The 16,146-nt window shown below is 38.1% G+C and overlaps 1 protein-coding gene across 4 annotated transcripts in view; it reads left to right on the top strand.

The window, feature by feature from the left end:
* The window catches only part of PRKD1 (protein kinase D1), a 150,905-nt gene that overhangs the window by 104,474 nt on the left and 30,285 nt on the right, over window positions 1-16,146 (top strand). For 2 of the 4 annotated variants that reach the window (XM_074868212.1, XM_074868211.1), the window contains exons 5-7: window positions 200-223; window positions 11,955-12,165; window positions 13,774-13,851. In XM_074868212.1, coding sequence (XP_074724313.1) covers window positions 200-223; window positions 11,955-12,165; window positions 13,774-13,851 — 313 coding nt within the window. The remainder of the gene's footprint in view (window positions 1-199; window positions 224-11,954; window positions 12,166-13,773; window positions 13,852-16,146) is intronic. The other 2 variants (XM_074868214.1, XM_074868213.1) reach the window with 1 other exon arrangement.

Genomic DNA, 16,146 nt, shown 5'->3' with positions numbered 1-16,146 from the left:
TGGGAGGATGCTATGTAACCCAGATTTTTATCTGTCATAGCTCAAATGCAAGTCTTTTGCATTCTATTCTATAACATAGAATGAGAGTATAAAATAATAACACATTCATGCTTGCTTCTAAAGTAACATTATTGTCTATCTTTCCCCCCCCCCCTTATTCTTTGTTCTGTTTTTTCTTCTTTCCAACTTCCTATCTCAGTCTCCTGTCAGCCCTGGCTATGAGGTATGTACTGAATTTACTCTACTCCCTATATCATACTATCAGGAACATCCTTTTTTGTGATTATCAGTATCAGTGTGAATAAATTCAGGAATTTAATCAGATTAGTATATTGGAATCTTCAGAACTCAAGAACTGTTGTTTTTCTTTTAGAAAGAGGATACCGAGTGTGAAACTGCAAAGTTCAGATTCCAAAGTGAAGGTCGTAGTTCTTATACTAAACAATAAAATTAACTAACATTGAAATATTTTGATACAAAAGTAGCTTTTTCATTTCATAGGCATCATTGGTTGGACTGAAGTCCTTTTTTACTGGTAGTAACACATGGGAAGAAAATTTTAACTTCACTTTCAGGACATTGGGTATTTGCTGGAGTAATGTAGAAAATAAACATTTTATTTTAAGCTAAAAAAGCTGACTTTTAAGTGATCATCAGCAATAAAATTCTAATACCATAATGCAGTGTAGTAGCTTTTTTTTGGTTGCATTAAAAACCCCAAGGATTCTGTATTTCTGTGGAAATAAACATGAACAGTGTACAACTAAGTTACAGCTATATATAAGAAGAGTATCAAGTCTAAATGAGAAAACAATTATTTTGTTTTTAATGGGTGTTTCATGTCAGAGGTGGTCCTCTTTGGCTTTCAATATGGATTTTCCAAAGAAGTTTGTTTCATGTTTAAAGTTTCAAAAGTTACAGAAACTGTGAAATGTTGGCATCTTTCCATTGCAGCATATACTTGAGATGCAGCCAGAGCAGAGCAGGCTTTGCAAATGTTTTCCTTTCTAGAAATACTGTGTAGTTAATCTGAGGAATATTTTGTTATGCCGAAATCAAGATTATCATGGCCAAACATATATCTCTTTAAAAGAAGTAACTTTATTTCTTTCTGAAGCACATAGATTCTTATTGTAGTATGCACCAGAATTACAGCTCCATAGAATACCCATAAAAGAATAAAAACAAGCACGTATAGAACAGGTTTTTTTTAATATCTAAGATAATTTTATTCTAAGCATGTGCTATCTGAAAAATTATGAATCCACCAATCTGGATGGTGATAGATTACCCTAATTTAACAGTAATTAAAAGTAGTAATGAAAAAAAAAAAGGTAATTGGAGGAAAAATAAAATAGTGTTTCTTTTGTAAAAAGAAAATGTTAACCATCTATGGTTTTACTTTAAAATACATTTATATGACACAGTAGACTTTTATTTCTATTTTTATATATTTTTACACTATTTTGGTAAGTTTTAATCATTCTTTTAGAAACAATGAATGTTGATATGTTAAGGTAATTTTATAGACACATTGGAAGTCATTCTCAGAAAAAGCTAGCTGAGCTTTGCATTTAAAATAGGAATGCTGTGTCTCACAGAGTTACTTATGTAGTATCTTTGCTTTTTTGATGAAGAATCAGGAATTATTTTTTACTAAAGAATATAAAATGCAAATAATTTTAGTTGAAAAGCCTATTTGCATATCACTGACAGGATACAAAACATCAGGTGTTGCCTGCCTCTGTAGATTTGTTATAAGCAGAGATGGCTTGAGGCTTTTCAGCTATATATAGAAGAGTGATTTTGCAGAACTAGGACAGTAAAGTCTCTGGGAGGAAATTGTCTTGAGTTGTAGGTGGCCATTTTCTCTATCTTCCCTTGTACCCAGCTCTTAATACAGCTGCTCTTTTCTCTTACACCGCTGAAATAAGGACTCCCTCATTTCCAGTGACTCAAAAATTCCCGCTCTACGAAGCTTCCTTTTTCCACACTCAGACAGAAAATGCATCTCCTTTTCCCAATTTCAGTGCCTATAGAGCCTCATCTGCCTCCACAGCTTACTGGACTGGAAAAAAGAGCCCCTGAAGTAGGATTTAAAGAAGAGCTAGGGTGTTGCAGCTGAGAGCAACTTGGCCCCTTAAGCCAGTTGTAATTAGTAGGAGTCCTTTTCTAATGGCTAGACTAAAGTTCATCGGACTGAAGATCCTCAGAGGCAAAATTAGTATTTCCTCTTGAAGGCAGACACTCAAGTTAACTGTGAATTAATACCACTCATAGTTAGGTTCTTTCTTGTCACCCCCAAATGGTCCTTCCATGCTCCAGTGATATACACAGGACATTCCTCTCTGTCTCATGGGAACTTAGTTTCAGTGTGCTCATCTGTTTAATAAAAAGCCTTATACTATTTTCGGGAGTGCTCCTAGAAATTTTTTGAGGTCAAAAATCTACATGTTATTTAAAAATAAAAAAAAAATATAAAATATAGGCTGTGAACTTAACCAATCCTAAGTAATGTTTACATTGATTTAGTGCCAGGTTCACCAGGTGAATCTAGGGTCATGCACTGAACATAACTTGAGAATCAAGAACTCAGTGAACCTGACACTGAAAGTTAAATATTTAAATAGGAGTTTCAGTTAATTCCACAATCTTTTAAGTATAATTTTTTAGTTTTGCTTTTGTACAATTATTTAAAATATTAAAACATATTAAAGGTAAAAACCAAAACTATTTAAAATGTAGTTCCCCTTTTTCTTAAAGTATTGCATCTCTGTGACATTCAAAGTCCAACTGAATCCTGAATTAAAACACTGTGGGATACAGAAAATAAACTTGGAATGGCTTACCATACACACTACTGTGCCATAAAATAATAGTAGTCCCTGTACTAGCTGCCATGCACTAAATACTGTGGTACTGGATTTCTTGTGACTTAATTCAAACTATATTAGAGCTTTTCTGAGCTTTTTTGCCCGAATATGATCGTTTCAGGAGTTCATTAGAGCTAGATGAGATCTAAAAGATGATCAAGACAATTATTTTAAGTTAAAAGATGTATATTTAGGAATCGTTAAATATTGCATGAGTTTTGCACCTAATATTTTCCAGATATCCAGGAAGATAGGTAGAAGAGAAAATGGTAAGCAGCTTAAGATGTAGATGTTCTGAAACTTCATATGTGCCATGTCTGCTGGTGTTTTTGAATGCAACTTGTTTGTGATTCCTTGGAAAGTTTTTATGGGTATTTGATTCTTCAGCTTGGAAGAGGAGAGAGGTTCAGGTTGTTCTTGTCCTCAGGTAATTGCCACTTGTTCTTAAATCCGCTATTTTGTTTTTAGGAAACACATAAAATAATAACAGTTGTCAGCTCATGATCCATCATATAAGTCACCATGACTTAAACTGAGGACTTGTAGGCTCTGTGACTGTGACAGTAGGAGTTCTTTAGGAGTGTATGGTATGTCTAAGCAAACATACACTCAGAGCTAAGTTCTTATAGTTTCTAAGCAATAAAAAAATGTGGCAAACCCTGCAGCACAAATTTAACTTTCCTATAGCATCTCTGAAACATCATTAATGTTAGTACTGGGTCTTATGAAATGGTACAAGATCCCAAAGTGCAATTTGTATTTTGAGGAATAAAGGCAATCAGCGCAACCTTTTATCTCCACTTACCTGGCCCAAACATGTTCAATGGTGCTTACCCTTGTAATATATAAACTTGTTTTCATAGAATTGTAGAATGGTTTGGGTTAGAAGGGACCTTAAAGATCACCTAGTTCCAACCCCCCTGCCATGGGCAGGGACACCTTCCACTAGACCAGGTTGCTCACAGCCCCGTCCAACCTGGCCTTGAACACTGCCAGGGAAGGGGCATCCACAGCTTCTCTGGGCAACCTGTTCCAGTGTCTCACCACCCTCACAATAAAGAATTTTTTCCTTATATCTAATCTAAATCTAGTCCCTTTCAGTTTAAAACCATTACCCCTCATCCTATCCCTATATTTCCTGATAAGAGTCCCTCCCCATCTTTCCTGTAGCCCCCTTTAAGTACTGAAGGCCGCTATAAGGTCTCACTGGAGCCTTCTCTTCTCCAGGCTGAACAACCCCAACTCTCTCAGCCTGTCCTCATAACGGAGGGGTCCAACCCCCAGATCATCTTCGTGGCCCTTCTCTTGACCTTCTCAAGCAGGTCTATGTCCTTTTGTTGAGGACCCCACAGCTGAACACAGTACTCCATGTGGGGTCTCACAAGAGCAGAGTAGAGGGTGAGAATCACCTGCCTTGACTTGCTGGTTACGCTTCTTTGATGCAGCCCAGGATGCAGTTGGCTTTTTGGGCTGTGAGCACACATTGCCGACTCATAGTCAGTTTTCCATCCACTGATAACCCCAAGTCCTTCTCCTCACGGCCACTCTCAATCCATTCTCCACGCAGCCTGTATTTGTGCTTGGGATTGCCCCAACCCATATGCAGGACAAATTAGAGACAAGGATGTCAAGCGGGACAACGTCAAATGCTTTGCACAAGTCCAGGTAGATGACATCAGTTGGTCTTCACTTATCCACCAACGCTGTAACCCCACTGTAGAAGGCCACCAAATTCGTCAGGCACAATTTGCCCTTAGTGAAGCCATGTTGGTTGTCACCAATCACCTCCTTATTTTCCGTGTGCCCTAGCATAGTTTCCGGCAGGATCCACTCCATGATTTGGGTGGGCACAGAGGTGAGACTGGCTGGCCTGTAGTTCCCCAGGTCTTCCTTTTTTCCCTTTGTGAAAATGGGGGGTTTGTTTCTCCTTTTCCAGTCAGCGGGAACTTCACCAGACTGCCACGACTTCTCAAATATGGTGGATGTGGCTTAGCCACTTCATCCGCCACTTCCCTCAGGACCCGTGGGTGCATTTTATCAGGTCCAATGGACTTGTGCACCTTCAGGTTTCTTAGGTGTTCTGGAACCTGATCTTCTCCTACAGTGGGTGGTTCTTCATTCTCCCAGTCCCTGCCTTTGCCTTCTGCAACTTGGGTGGTATGACTGGAGCACTTGCTGGTGAAGACTGAGGCAAAAAAGTCATTGAGTACCCCAGCCTTCTCCATGTCCTGGGTAACCAGGTCTCCCATGCCCTTCTAGAGAGGGCTCACAGTTTCCCTAGTCTTCCTTTTATCACTGACATACCTATAGAAGCTTTTCTTGTTGCCCTTGACGTCCCTGGCCAGATGTAATTCTATCAGGGCTTTATCTTTCCTAACGTGATCCCTTGCTGCTTGGACAATTTCTCTGTATTCCTCCCGGGCTATCTGTCCTTGCTTCCACCCTCTTTAGTCTTCCTTTTTGTGTTTGAGCTTGTCCAGGAGCTCCTTGTTCATCCATGCAGGCCTCCTGAGCTTGGAGTGGGTGATCCTTGAGTCTTAACCGTCTTTCTTGGGCCTATCTTCCCTCCAGGGTTTTATCCCATGGTACTCTAACAAACAGATCCCAGAAGAGGCCAAGGTCTGCCCTCCTGAAATCCAGAGTTATGAGCTTGCTGTGCACCCTCCTCGCTGCCCTAAGGATCTTGAACTCCACCATTTCATGGTCACTGCATCCAAAACTGCCCTTCAGCTTCACACTCCCCACCAGCCCCTCCTTGTTGGTGAGAACACGGTCCAGCATAGCATGCATTGGTGACATCCTACTGCCCCTAAACTTCCTCTCGTTAGACAAGCCTCACCAAACTGGTTTGTCTAGACCTCCTCTGTCCAATGCCAAAACTTTTTCCAAACCAGTGCCTGTGGTTGAGCTCAAAGACTTGCTGGTTATCCCTGATTCAGTAAGGATGGTATGGAGACAGTGTCAGATGGGATGTGTTTCACAGACATTGGGGGGAAAAAAAAAAACCAACGAAAGGCAATACTCATATGTGATAGGGTGAACCAGAATTGTGCAAAGATTTTCTGAAGGGTTTTACCTTGAATTCTAACTTGGCTATGACACCTTTGTTTCATGGTATGTGTCTTTGTTTTTTTTCTTTCTTATTAGTTCTATGCACTAGGCACAACAGAGCTGCTGAGTCTGGCTTATGATGTGGGCATTCTAGCAGTGCAAAAGACTTACATGGAAATAATTTATTACTTTAAATTATTATACTTAAATTATGAAGCACATAATAGAAGATCAAGCTAAACCTAGTACTTTTGAAGGAACTTGGGTCTGTAAGATGCAGGAAAAAAGCTTTGTGCTATATAAGCCCTACTATGCCTGCTGGCACTAGCAAATCCTTTGTCAACAAAGGGCTTTTGTTTTGGGAAATCTCTGACTCTGAGAAGTCAGTGCAGGCACACAATGACTGCTGAAACCCAGTAATCTTCTCTTGTTACTTTACAAAATAAGGCAGGTTACAGACAGAGCATTCAAACCACTGTTTGCTGGTATTGATGTCTGAGTGGAGGAGCAGGGTACATAATAATTTCCATCTGTGGATAGTTTTAATATTAACAGCTTGTACTGAATTCAGTTCTTTGATGTGTTTACACATGTGACACTGAAGTGTTTTTCAGACCATAGCTATCTAACTATGGTGCTTGTAGGATTAAATCATACTCTTGACTTAAAAAGAAGAGTACAAGAAGCCTCGAAAGACAACACAGTTGATTGCAGTCTAAGTGTGGTATTTCAGTATATTTAACTGAAGATTTGTTTCCTTGAATTCATTTAATTACAGTCACATAGTTTAATTTGTAAAAGAAAGTCAACATTTGCATTGCATTAAAAACATAGTAGTTCCTGTGGTTACATAGATATCTAGCATCTCATTTGACAGTAGCTTCCTGCGAAGAAATTGTATATGAACATATTAAGTCTTTATCCTCTGCCTTCAATATAGGAAGGAAATGCATGTTTCAAAAGTATGCTTCAACACTGAAAATGAAACTTCATGCAGACAGTTATTGCTGTTTGGTTTTTTTAAATATACATCACTTTTCTCGGTTGTCCAAGTAAATAAAAAAAACTAGCTCATGATAGATTGTTTCTTTTAAGGCAAACATTTCAAAATTGTAGGAATACCTGTGTTGTTTTTAATTGAGTATCTCAGTGTAACATACAGGAATAATGTCACAATACTTTTTAGATACTGAGCCTGAAAAAGTTAGCACTTCTTTGTGAACAGTTTTGAAAAATTATACATTTAGAAGAGTATAGGATGTGTAGCCTATTCTCTTCTGAGTGAAGGTTACTGACTTAAATGTGTTTCTGCAAGCATAATTTAAAGTAAGATGATCAGATGTCATAATTGAAGTATTTCTTTTCTGACTCTTCTAGAACATGAGCCTCTTCAGTAAAATTTTGTCAGACTCCCTGGGACATTTTTAATGGGAATGTTGAAACCTCTAGAAAGAAGTCAGGCAAACAGCAGTCTGTTTTATGTTTTAGCCTAGCCTGTGCAGCTGGATTGCAGGCTGGTCCTTACTTGTCTTTGTGCCCAAGAGGACAATTCTGCATCCAGGCAGTCAGCTTTTATTGCTTCCCATTAGTCCCTTCAGCATCTCCCTAAAGTTTCTTTGAATTCTGTGCCTGGGAGGGATAGATGTAGTGCTAGAAGACAATCTTATCACCCTGGTAGTAAGAACAGCTGAATCCATTGGCTGAGAATCAGTATTTATTTCAGTTTCTTAATTGTATTTTGCAATAGATTTGGACAAGGTAAAAAAAACAGGAAAGATGAGCTATTTTTACCTTTGGGGTAGCAGTTATTTGGAGGACCATCTCCTTCCTGCAATGACAGGGTTATGTACAATGTCTTTGTGCTTCTGACCACTGTAGACAAATTGTTGTGTCCTGGAATAGATTTTAACCAGATAAACCATGAGTTGCTTCAGACAGCATCAGCTAGTAAGAGTCATGCAGAATGCCCCATGTTGGGGAAAAGCTTGGCACCTCTCCCTTCTTGGAATGAAAAAAAAACTTTTTTCAAGATAAAAGAGTAAGCAAACACTGGGTTCTATTAGATATTCTCATACTTTTAAGGCATAATTGAATTGAAGTCTCTGGATGTGATCAGTGTCATTGGCTTGGTTGGACATCCATACAGTTAAATATCTGCAGGTGTTTCTTCATGTTTGTTGTGACTTAGAAAATCATATTCTGAGCTGTTAAAGTATAGATTACCTTGATGGGATGATTGTTCTAAAGGACTGTTTAGTGTTTTGGAGGCAGGCTGTTAGTTTCCATGGTGTAATCCAGTTAAGCAATCATTTCCTGGGAAGTTTCCAGATTTGCTGAGTCAGTAGTCTGGCTGACTACCAGGAAAAACTAATTTATCTTTGTAACAAACCAGGCACACTGGCCGAAGAAGAAGGTGCTTTGTGGAAGAGATTCTTGCTGTTGCAGTGAAAGCAGGATAGTTCCTGGTTTACTTTTCTTTCAGGGACTTTAATTGTGGCATCTGGTCTGGTGCTGGGAGTGCTGGAAGTTAAAGTTGAGGGATACTGACAGGAGTTTTGGAATATAGTAGGAGGAGAAGCTCATCATTGACAAGAGGGAGGACTCCTCCTAATCAGTCATCAGAGGGGTGTGGAGTGATGCTCTGGCTGCTGCTGCCATGAGTTCTGTCACCACCTTCCCTTCCCTTGCTGCCGCTGAGCAGGAGCCGAGGGCTGCATTGCCTCTGGCTGGAAGAAGGAAGGAGTGCAAGTCTGACATGTCAGGCCTGGACATGCAGGAGAGAGACCAGATCCAGGACTGCTGATGTCTTTTCTAGTGTGGGAGAAGGTGAAATTCAGCTTTACCTCTTACTTGACCTGATGACACTGTAAATTAAGAATTGCTGGTGTGTTACGCAGTGTGCGTGCTTGCAGAATGACAAAGAAAAGCTGAAATACTTTTTCTGTAAATTGGACTGTAAATAGAAAAAAAAATGACAGATATTGTCTACAAAGAATTTGTTAGAGCGCATTTAGGCCTACTTATTTAGTTTCACTCATTTTGAAGTGAAGGTGGTGAAATTGTTGTGTTCATTTGTTATTGAGCTTGTTATGCATTCTCAGTATATTATTTTTAACAAAAATACAAACAACAGTTTGAATATTAAAGTCATGTTAAAAAAATAGAGACCAGTCTTGAAGACTGAAATCCTGCAATAGGTCTTCCAGTGTTTTATCTTTTTAGTATTCATTATCACTTGAACTGTAGAGAACACTTCTAATTTACTAGCAAAAATGTAGTTAATTGCCTATTCTAACATTACTCAGCAGCCATGTGAAATGAGACTTCAAGTAAATCCTTCAAAAATTATAACTGTGCATTGACTGATATAAATTTTGAGAAACAAGTTTAATAAACAGTAGGACAAATACTTTATCAGTGGTAACATCGTATTTGATCAAAACTCATGGTATGAGTGACTGTTGCAGAGTTACCTTTCAGAAAGGATTGACTCAATGTAGAGCATCTAGAATTCACTTTTTGTCCAACCTGACCTTTTCTCAGAAGCATCCAGAAGCATATACTAGCACATTAAAACTGAAAAACTTGCCATCAAGCTGAAAAAGCAAAAATTATAGCAAATAATTAGTCCCACACTCATACTGTACCACACCTGTGATTTGATCAGACATCATCTAGGCAGCCCGTGTCAGTGGTCGAAGACAAAGCTGTAGGGAAGCCTTTCTCTCTCTGTTAATCATATAAGTGCCTAAGATTAGTCTCAGTACATTACAGCAACACTACTGAAGTTTTTAAAATCTGCAAGGCATTTGGTGAGAAAAACTGGGCCAAACCAGTTTTCTAAAATCCTTTGAGCATGAGGTTAACTAGGTATAAGTAATTCGGACTTTTAAAAAACTTTTAGCAGTGTTCAGTTGCCAAAATAATTTTTTATTTGGCAGTAATTTGGAAAATGAAGGCAAAGAATGGCAACACGAAGTAGTTTTAGGTGATATTAGATAGGATTCTAAGAGAGATCATAATCTTAGGAGATGTTTGTCACTGATATGTCAGACAATAGATCTATAAATAGCTCTAGTGGTAGGAACAGTAAACGGATATATTAGTTTGTTGCAGTGACATAATGAAAACAAGCAATAGACCTCTTTCCCCTTAAGAAATTCTTAGTCCTTTTCAATTAAAGTACATTTTAAGAGAGTAGTGTCACTACATGTAGAAGTCCACCAAATGTCCGTATTCAAGACAAAGACAGCAAAGTGTTGTGACTAATGCCTTGCAGGGAGTAATTAGAATTAAAGCAAACCATTAAAGAATTACTTTATTCAAAAAGAAAATATTTCTATTAAAATGTGGTATGTCACATACATAACTGTTCTTGTGAGCACTGAAGACCAAATTCAGAGCTAGGTATCTGACCACAGCATGGGGTTGAGGATGTAACTTGTAAGGCACTGCACTAAGACTGAAGGAGCATCAGTCTGGGCCAAAACTGTCCTCATTCTACATAAAAGACTGAGAGGATCATATAAGTATTTCTGGCTCCTCCTGTGAGCTTTGTCCTGTCCACAAGTACTGAGGGCTGTCATTTGCAGGTAGTTTGCACAAGCTGATCAATGCAGTTTGTGCTGTATATGTGGGCTCATCCTTTCCTTTGTGCTGGGCTTCTGCCCTCCCTATCCTGTTCATGTTGACTCAATAAGACTTCATGCAATCTGCCTTGGAAATACTAGGCAAACAATATTGCTAACTAACAAATATTAAATAAATTTAATTGTAAACTGAGGCTAGTTTGTTGGGGGGTTTTTTTCATATATGTATTACAGAGTATGAAGATCTAAAACTACCAAAGTAGGTACTCATACTTTTTCCACTATTATTTGTGATAAAGAAAATACATGTTTTCTTATGCTTGTTTCAATCTAGTTTGTTTATGGTGACAATATGTACCTGTCTCATACAATGTATTTTGCATATTTTTCCTTGATTTGACAGGACTGCATTTGTACAATGGATATGCATGTGATGTTGGCATTGTTGTCAATTAGCAGGGTAGCTCTAATGTTCAGCAAATCTGTCGCATATGCTTCTTTGGAAAGACAGTTCTAGATTATAACCAAAAGAATTGATCTTTACAGTGAGAAACCTATCTGAACTTTGGAAGGAATGACTCGTTTTCTAGCCTTCAATTTTCAGATTATTTGCAGATGGTGGCAAGAAGATGCTGAGTTTTAAATGATCAGGCTGCACCTGCCACTTTTTTTCCTCCTTTCCATGTTAACTGTGGGTGTAGTTGGGTTGTTTCTCAAGGGCAGTTCGTAGGGGAAGGCAGTTTTCTGGGTCAATTGTTTCCTTAGGGTAATTACCATATTTACATCTAAATGAATTTAGTAGAGAAAATAAGGTAACTTGTTTCTTTCAGGGATTCTTTGCATTCCATACCTTAGACTTAATATATATGCATTTAAATACCTACTATTACCCAATTATCTGTTGTTCATACTCTAAATGTGGTAAGGTTAGCGGTAGCAAAAGTTATAAATAAAGGGAATGGAAAACACTAATCTGTTTTCTATCAAAACCTGCATGCACATAGATTAAAGTAATAATTTTCTTAATGTTTATGCAAAAAAAATACAGCCTTTCAAAGTTACCTGTGATACAAAACAGAAAATAAGAGAGTTAAAAATGTCTTGGATTTTTACTAGAATGCAAAATGCTTTTCTGTGAAATCTTTAGTGAATATTTTAATTTTGATTAAAAATGTTATTTTTTTAAAAAAACAAAGCCCCATTTCATCCACAATGTTAAATGTATTATAGTAGTGTTGGCAAAGATGTTGTTTGATACAAATCCAATTTTTCAAAAGCAGTCTGAGAGGGGTATGTTCTGTGTTCTATTAATTTGTAAAAGCACATTACTTTTTATGACATACGACTTACTGTTCTAGAGGTGAGTGTGTATGAATATGATGCTCTTTTAAAAATGCATAAATCATGATTATTTCAAATGTTCTTTTTATATATTTTACAGCAAAAGACACCATCAGAATCATTCACTGGGCGAGAGAAGAGATCAAATTCACAGTCCTACATTGGACGACCTATTCAGTTAGACAAGATCTTACTGTCGAAGGTTAAAGTGCCTCACACTTTTGTCATCCACTCTTACACACGGCCAACAGTTTGCCAGTACTGTAAGAAGCTTCTCAAAGGGCTTTTTAGACAGGGTTTGCAGTGCAAAGGTAAGTAAACACCCTTTAGGAACATAAAAGCTAAGCATAATAAAATTAGTAAATTAGCGTTTGAGTAGTTACTATGTAGCCTTACTCATGATTACTTCACTAAAGTCTGGGTGTAGGCACAAGTACAATTACATTGGATTAAGCTGGAATCAAAATTACAGTAATGGCTGTTCTGCAGGAGCTGGCTGCGTGGCTGTTCATTCTTACCCTGAGGTATATCTGCAGTAGCTCACATCTTTTTCATTAGGTGTAAATTATCTTGTATTTGGCACTGGGTGAGCGTGTGCTTACAGGCAGTTACAACAGACTAGTTAACACAAAAGGACTGTGTTCTTATCTTAATTGTTTTCAATCCACAGTCTTATGCTTGAATTGAAGCATGTGCCGGAGTCCCAGCAATTCAGGGGTTTGGGGAGTTGTGATGGAAATAAAATAACATGAGCTTATATGAGAATTTAGAAACACATTTTTTCAGTGTGACTAATGTGCTCTCAAGTCTTATGGTGTTGTACCTTAGCAGGTGCCAAAGTGAATCAAGCCCCTTAGATTGTAGCCTAGATTACTGGTTCACCTTTGCCAGCTAGAGTGCCCATAAATAGGAAGAGTTGTGCATGCTGTGGTGTTAGATAACGTTGGCTAGCAGATCCTTAAAATCACCATCCTTCTATTAAAATAAATAACTACCATAGAATTAATTAGTATACTCTGTGTTGTTTCTTTGAACTAACACCTTGCAAAAATTCAAATTTGCATTTGTTTAACTTAATGTGATTCTACTAAACCAAAATCTCTATGAAAGCATCACCTGCTTCAGTTCATTTTGAATCCCAGTGACATAAGCAAATATTAACCTGATTTTTAAAAAAAAATATTTACTACAGTTTGGCACTGCTGTACCTCAGTTGGCTTTTGGATCAATGTGAAGTTAAATAATTACGAGGATCCTTAGTATATTTCTTCCTTCCTGGCTCTTTGCTTTTCCAGGCGTGTTACAGCTCTTAGTTTAAGTAAAATTTGTCCATAATCCAAAAGAAAACAGTTAAGATGACATATAATAAAGTGCTACTTACACATATAAAACAAGTAAAGGTAGAGTGAAATAAAAATGTCTGGAAAATGAGGTGTTGAAGGACCCCTCTACTGAAAGCTGTCCAGAAGTTGCTTTGCGATGCAAAGAACGAATATTTTCTTGCTTACAATTGTTGGCTAGGGTTCTGCTGTTTCAACTTCCAGCCTTCAGCATTTGATTTGAAGTCAGCCATTTAAGCTGCAGTGGATACACTGCAGCCTGATCTGCTTCTTTCACTAGAAAAGCATCTCTGGCTTTGCAGCCTGATTGCTCCCCTAGAAGAGGGGAGCACACGCTTCAGCTGCAGGTAGTGCCTCCACCCAGCTGCCCTTGGTAATGCTTTCATTCCACTTCTAGCATTTTCACCCTGTCCCTTCCACTGGCAGGTGGTGTGCAGCCAGGCTAAGGAATGCCCTCTGAACATGTTAACTTTGCATGAGTGACATGCTAGGGCTTGACATTTATAGGCTGGATAGCAGAAAAAAATATAACTGTGTGACAGAGAAATAATTTTACTGTATCCCTTTTATTCTTAACAGACTGTAGGTTCAACTGTCACAAGCGCTGTGCTCCTAAAGTGCCAAATAACTGTCTGGGGGAAGTTGCCATTAATGGAGGTAAGTTGCCTTAACAATTGTGTCTGTCATTGTTTAAACCATCAATTAAATAAAAGAGAAGTGTAAAACTGTGACATATACAAAGACACATTTTTCTGTTGCTTGGGAGTGGCCTTTCCTCTTCAATATTTCTATTGTAATGTTGAAGATGAGGTGGGATTGAATGCTATGAGTGGCTCATATGCCTTCAGCTTGGAGGGTGTGTCTTCCAAGTAGGTGGCACTATTCAGGCTCAGCTGTGCCACAGAGGTGGTGTCAGCAGCAAAATGACTGGGTGAGCATGGCCTGTTGAATGCAGAATGCCAGAGTAAAGCAAAAAGCCACATGCATGAGAAGCTGGCATTCACCTGTCAGATACAAGCACAAAGTTGATTTTTAATTTGGGGAAAATGCAAAAGTGTTTGTTTTAGGTTAATATTCCTGAGAAGGAAGAGCATACCTGGAAGAACTGGGAAGGCCCTTCAGGAAACAATTCCACTGCTTACTGTTGGCATGAAACTAATCATGTCAGTTGCAGAAATAAAGGCTTGAGTATCTGCCGATTTTCCCATACATGTGCTGTCGGTTTTGTGTCAAGTATAGGAATGTATGGGTAGGCTTGACAGACGGTACTGGGGAAAAAAAGGGTGGTTATAGATGAGTTGTTGATTGCCTTGAAAATGTCACTTTTCTATGTGATAAGGGAATGAGAAACGTGGCGAATGTTCAGTTTCTAATGCATATTACCATGTTAAGTTGTCAGCCTAAACTGCTTCTGAGGTTAATAAAGTATTGCCTTATTAGGCATCCTTTTTCAAACTTTAAATTGGTGATCTACTTTATTGAAGAGATGTCAAGAATTTTCAAAATTAGGAATGTTAAGTAGTATTTTTCATAGTATTTCTCGTAGTAGTATGACTGCAGTCATTACTGCAGTTTTTCTGTTTAATGGCAATTAGTGTAGGCAAAAATATTTCAGATGCTGAGTATCCACCTTGAAATGTGGTAAGGTGCATGATTTTCTGGAAGGTTGATGTTGCATTCCTACTGCATGTCCTCTCTAATGCACCTCAAACTGGACTCTTGGAGTCACTATTATTATTTTTTTATCTTTACACCATGTATACCTCACTTAACCATTAACCATCCCATAACAACTGTTTCTTCAGGAGTGCAAGTAACAATGCTTATGGAAGTTTATGGCTTGATTTTCAAATCCAATTTCATATCCATATACCACGATATGTTCATTCCATTGATAACAGTATGGAGTTTTCCCTGAGATTTGCAGTCAGAGAAAGTAACTAAATCTGCTTATAAGTGCTAAAATTTTTCCTGCATAGGTGCAGTTTTAGAGAGGAGTGCAAAACAAGATTGTTCAAAAGTTCCAAGAGAAGACAGGAAGGCAAGCCTTGTTTCTGGACAGCTGGACTAAATGAACAAAATTTGTATTTGTTTCTGAATTACTTCTTGAAGTTCCCTCTTTCCATCTGAGGCAGCTGTATTTCATCCCTCCAACACACCCTCTGTGCCTCCTCCCTGCCTTTGCCCCACAAGCAACATGCTACTTTTGTTGACTTGTCTCCTACACATGGATCTGTTGCTGGCCTGATGGGGAGTGATGGCTTGTCTGAGGAGGAGCTGAGTGAGGAAAGTTTGTGCAAAGCCACTTGGGGTGAGAACATGTACTCCAAGCTTACTCCAAGTGTACTACTCAAAGGTCTCCATCTCAAAATTTGTAGAATTTGGCTTTTTTCCAGCAGATAATATCCATAGTATGGTATCCATAGTGTCAAAGTAGAACTCTTAATTGTGTGTCCTAAATGACTGATATAGGGCCTTTAGGATTATCAAAGGCAATTTCATACTGGTATCTTATTTGTATTTTTACAGTAACTTGGTTCACATTATTTTCAAACTTAATAAGTAAAATACAGTATCTTTCACTCTGTCCATCTGCTGTGTGATATATCTTCCCCAAAATAGTGAAGGAAGAGCTGAAGCAATAAAGTTCCAAGTATGCTCTCATTAATAAACACATTATATACTAAATGTAGGAGGTTGTTTTTAACTGATTATGTGTTTATTAAAAATAGAGATTAGAAAAGTGTTGTAGGAATAGCAAAGAGAGAGCCTTGCACTGTAAAGTGTCATTCATGACTGGATGACTGTTTCTGCTAGAGATGAAGTATAATGTGTCCCTTAATCACACATCAGTAACTTATATCCAAATATTTTAAGACTACTGTACATGGGAACAGACCTTTCAGCTGTGCACTTCCAATTTAAGTGAAATGCCATCAATTCAAAACATTT

This window comes from Strix uralensis, chromosome 4 (assembly GCF_047716275.1).
Source record: "Strix uralensis isolate ZFMK-TIS-50842 chromosome 4, bStrUra1, whole genome shotgun sequence".
Lineage (NCBI taxonomy): Eukaryota > Metazoa > Chordata > Aves > Strigiformes > Strigidae > Strix > Strix uralensis.
The sequence above is the reverse complement of the archived record's forward strand: the minus strand, read 5'-3'. Positions and strand labels throughout refer to the sequence as shown.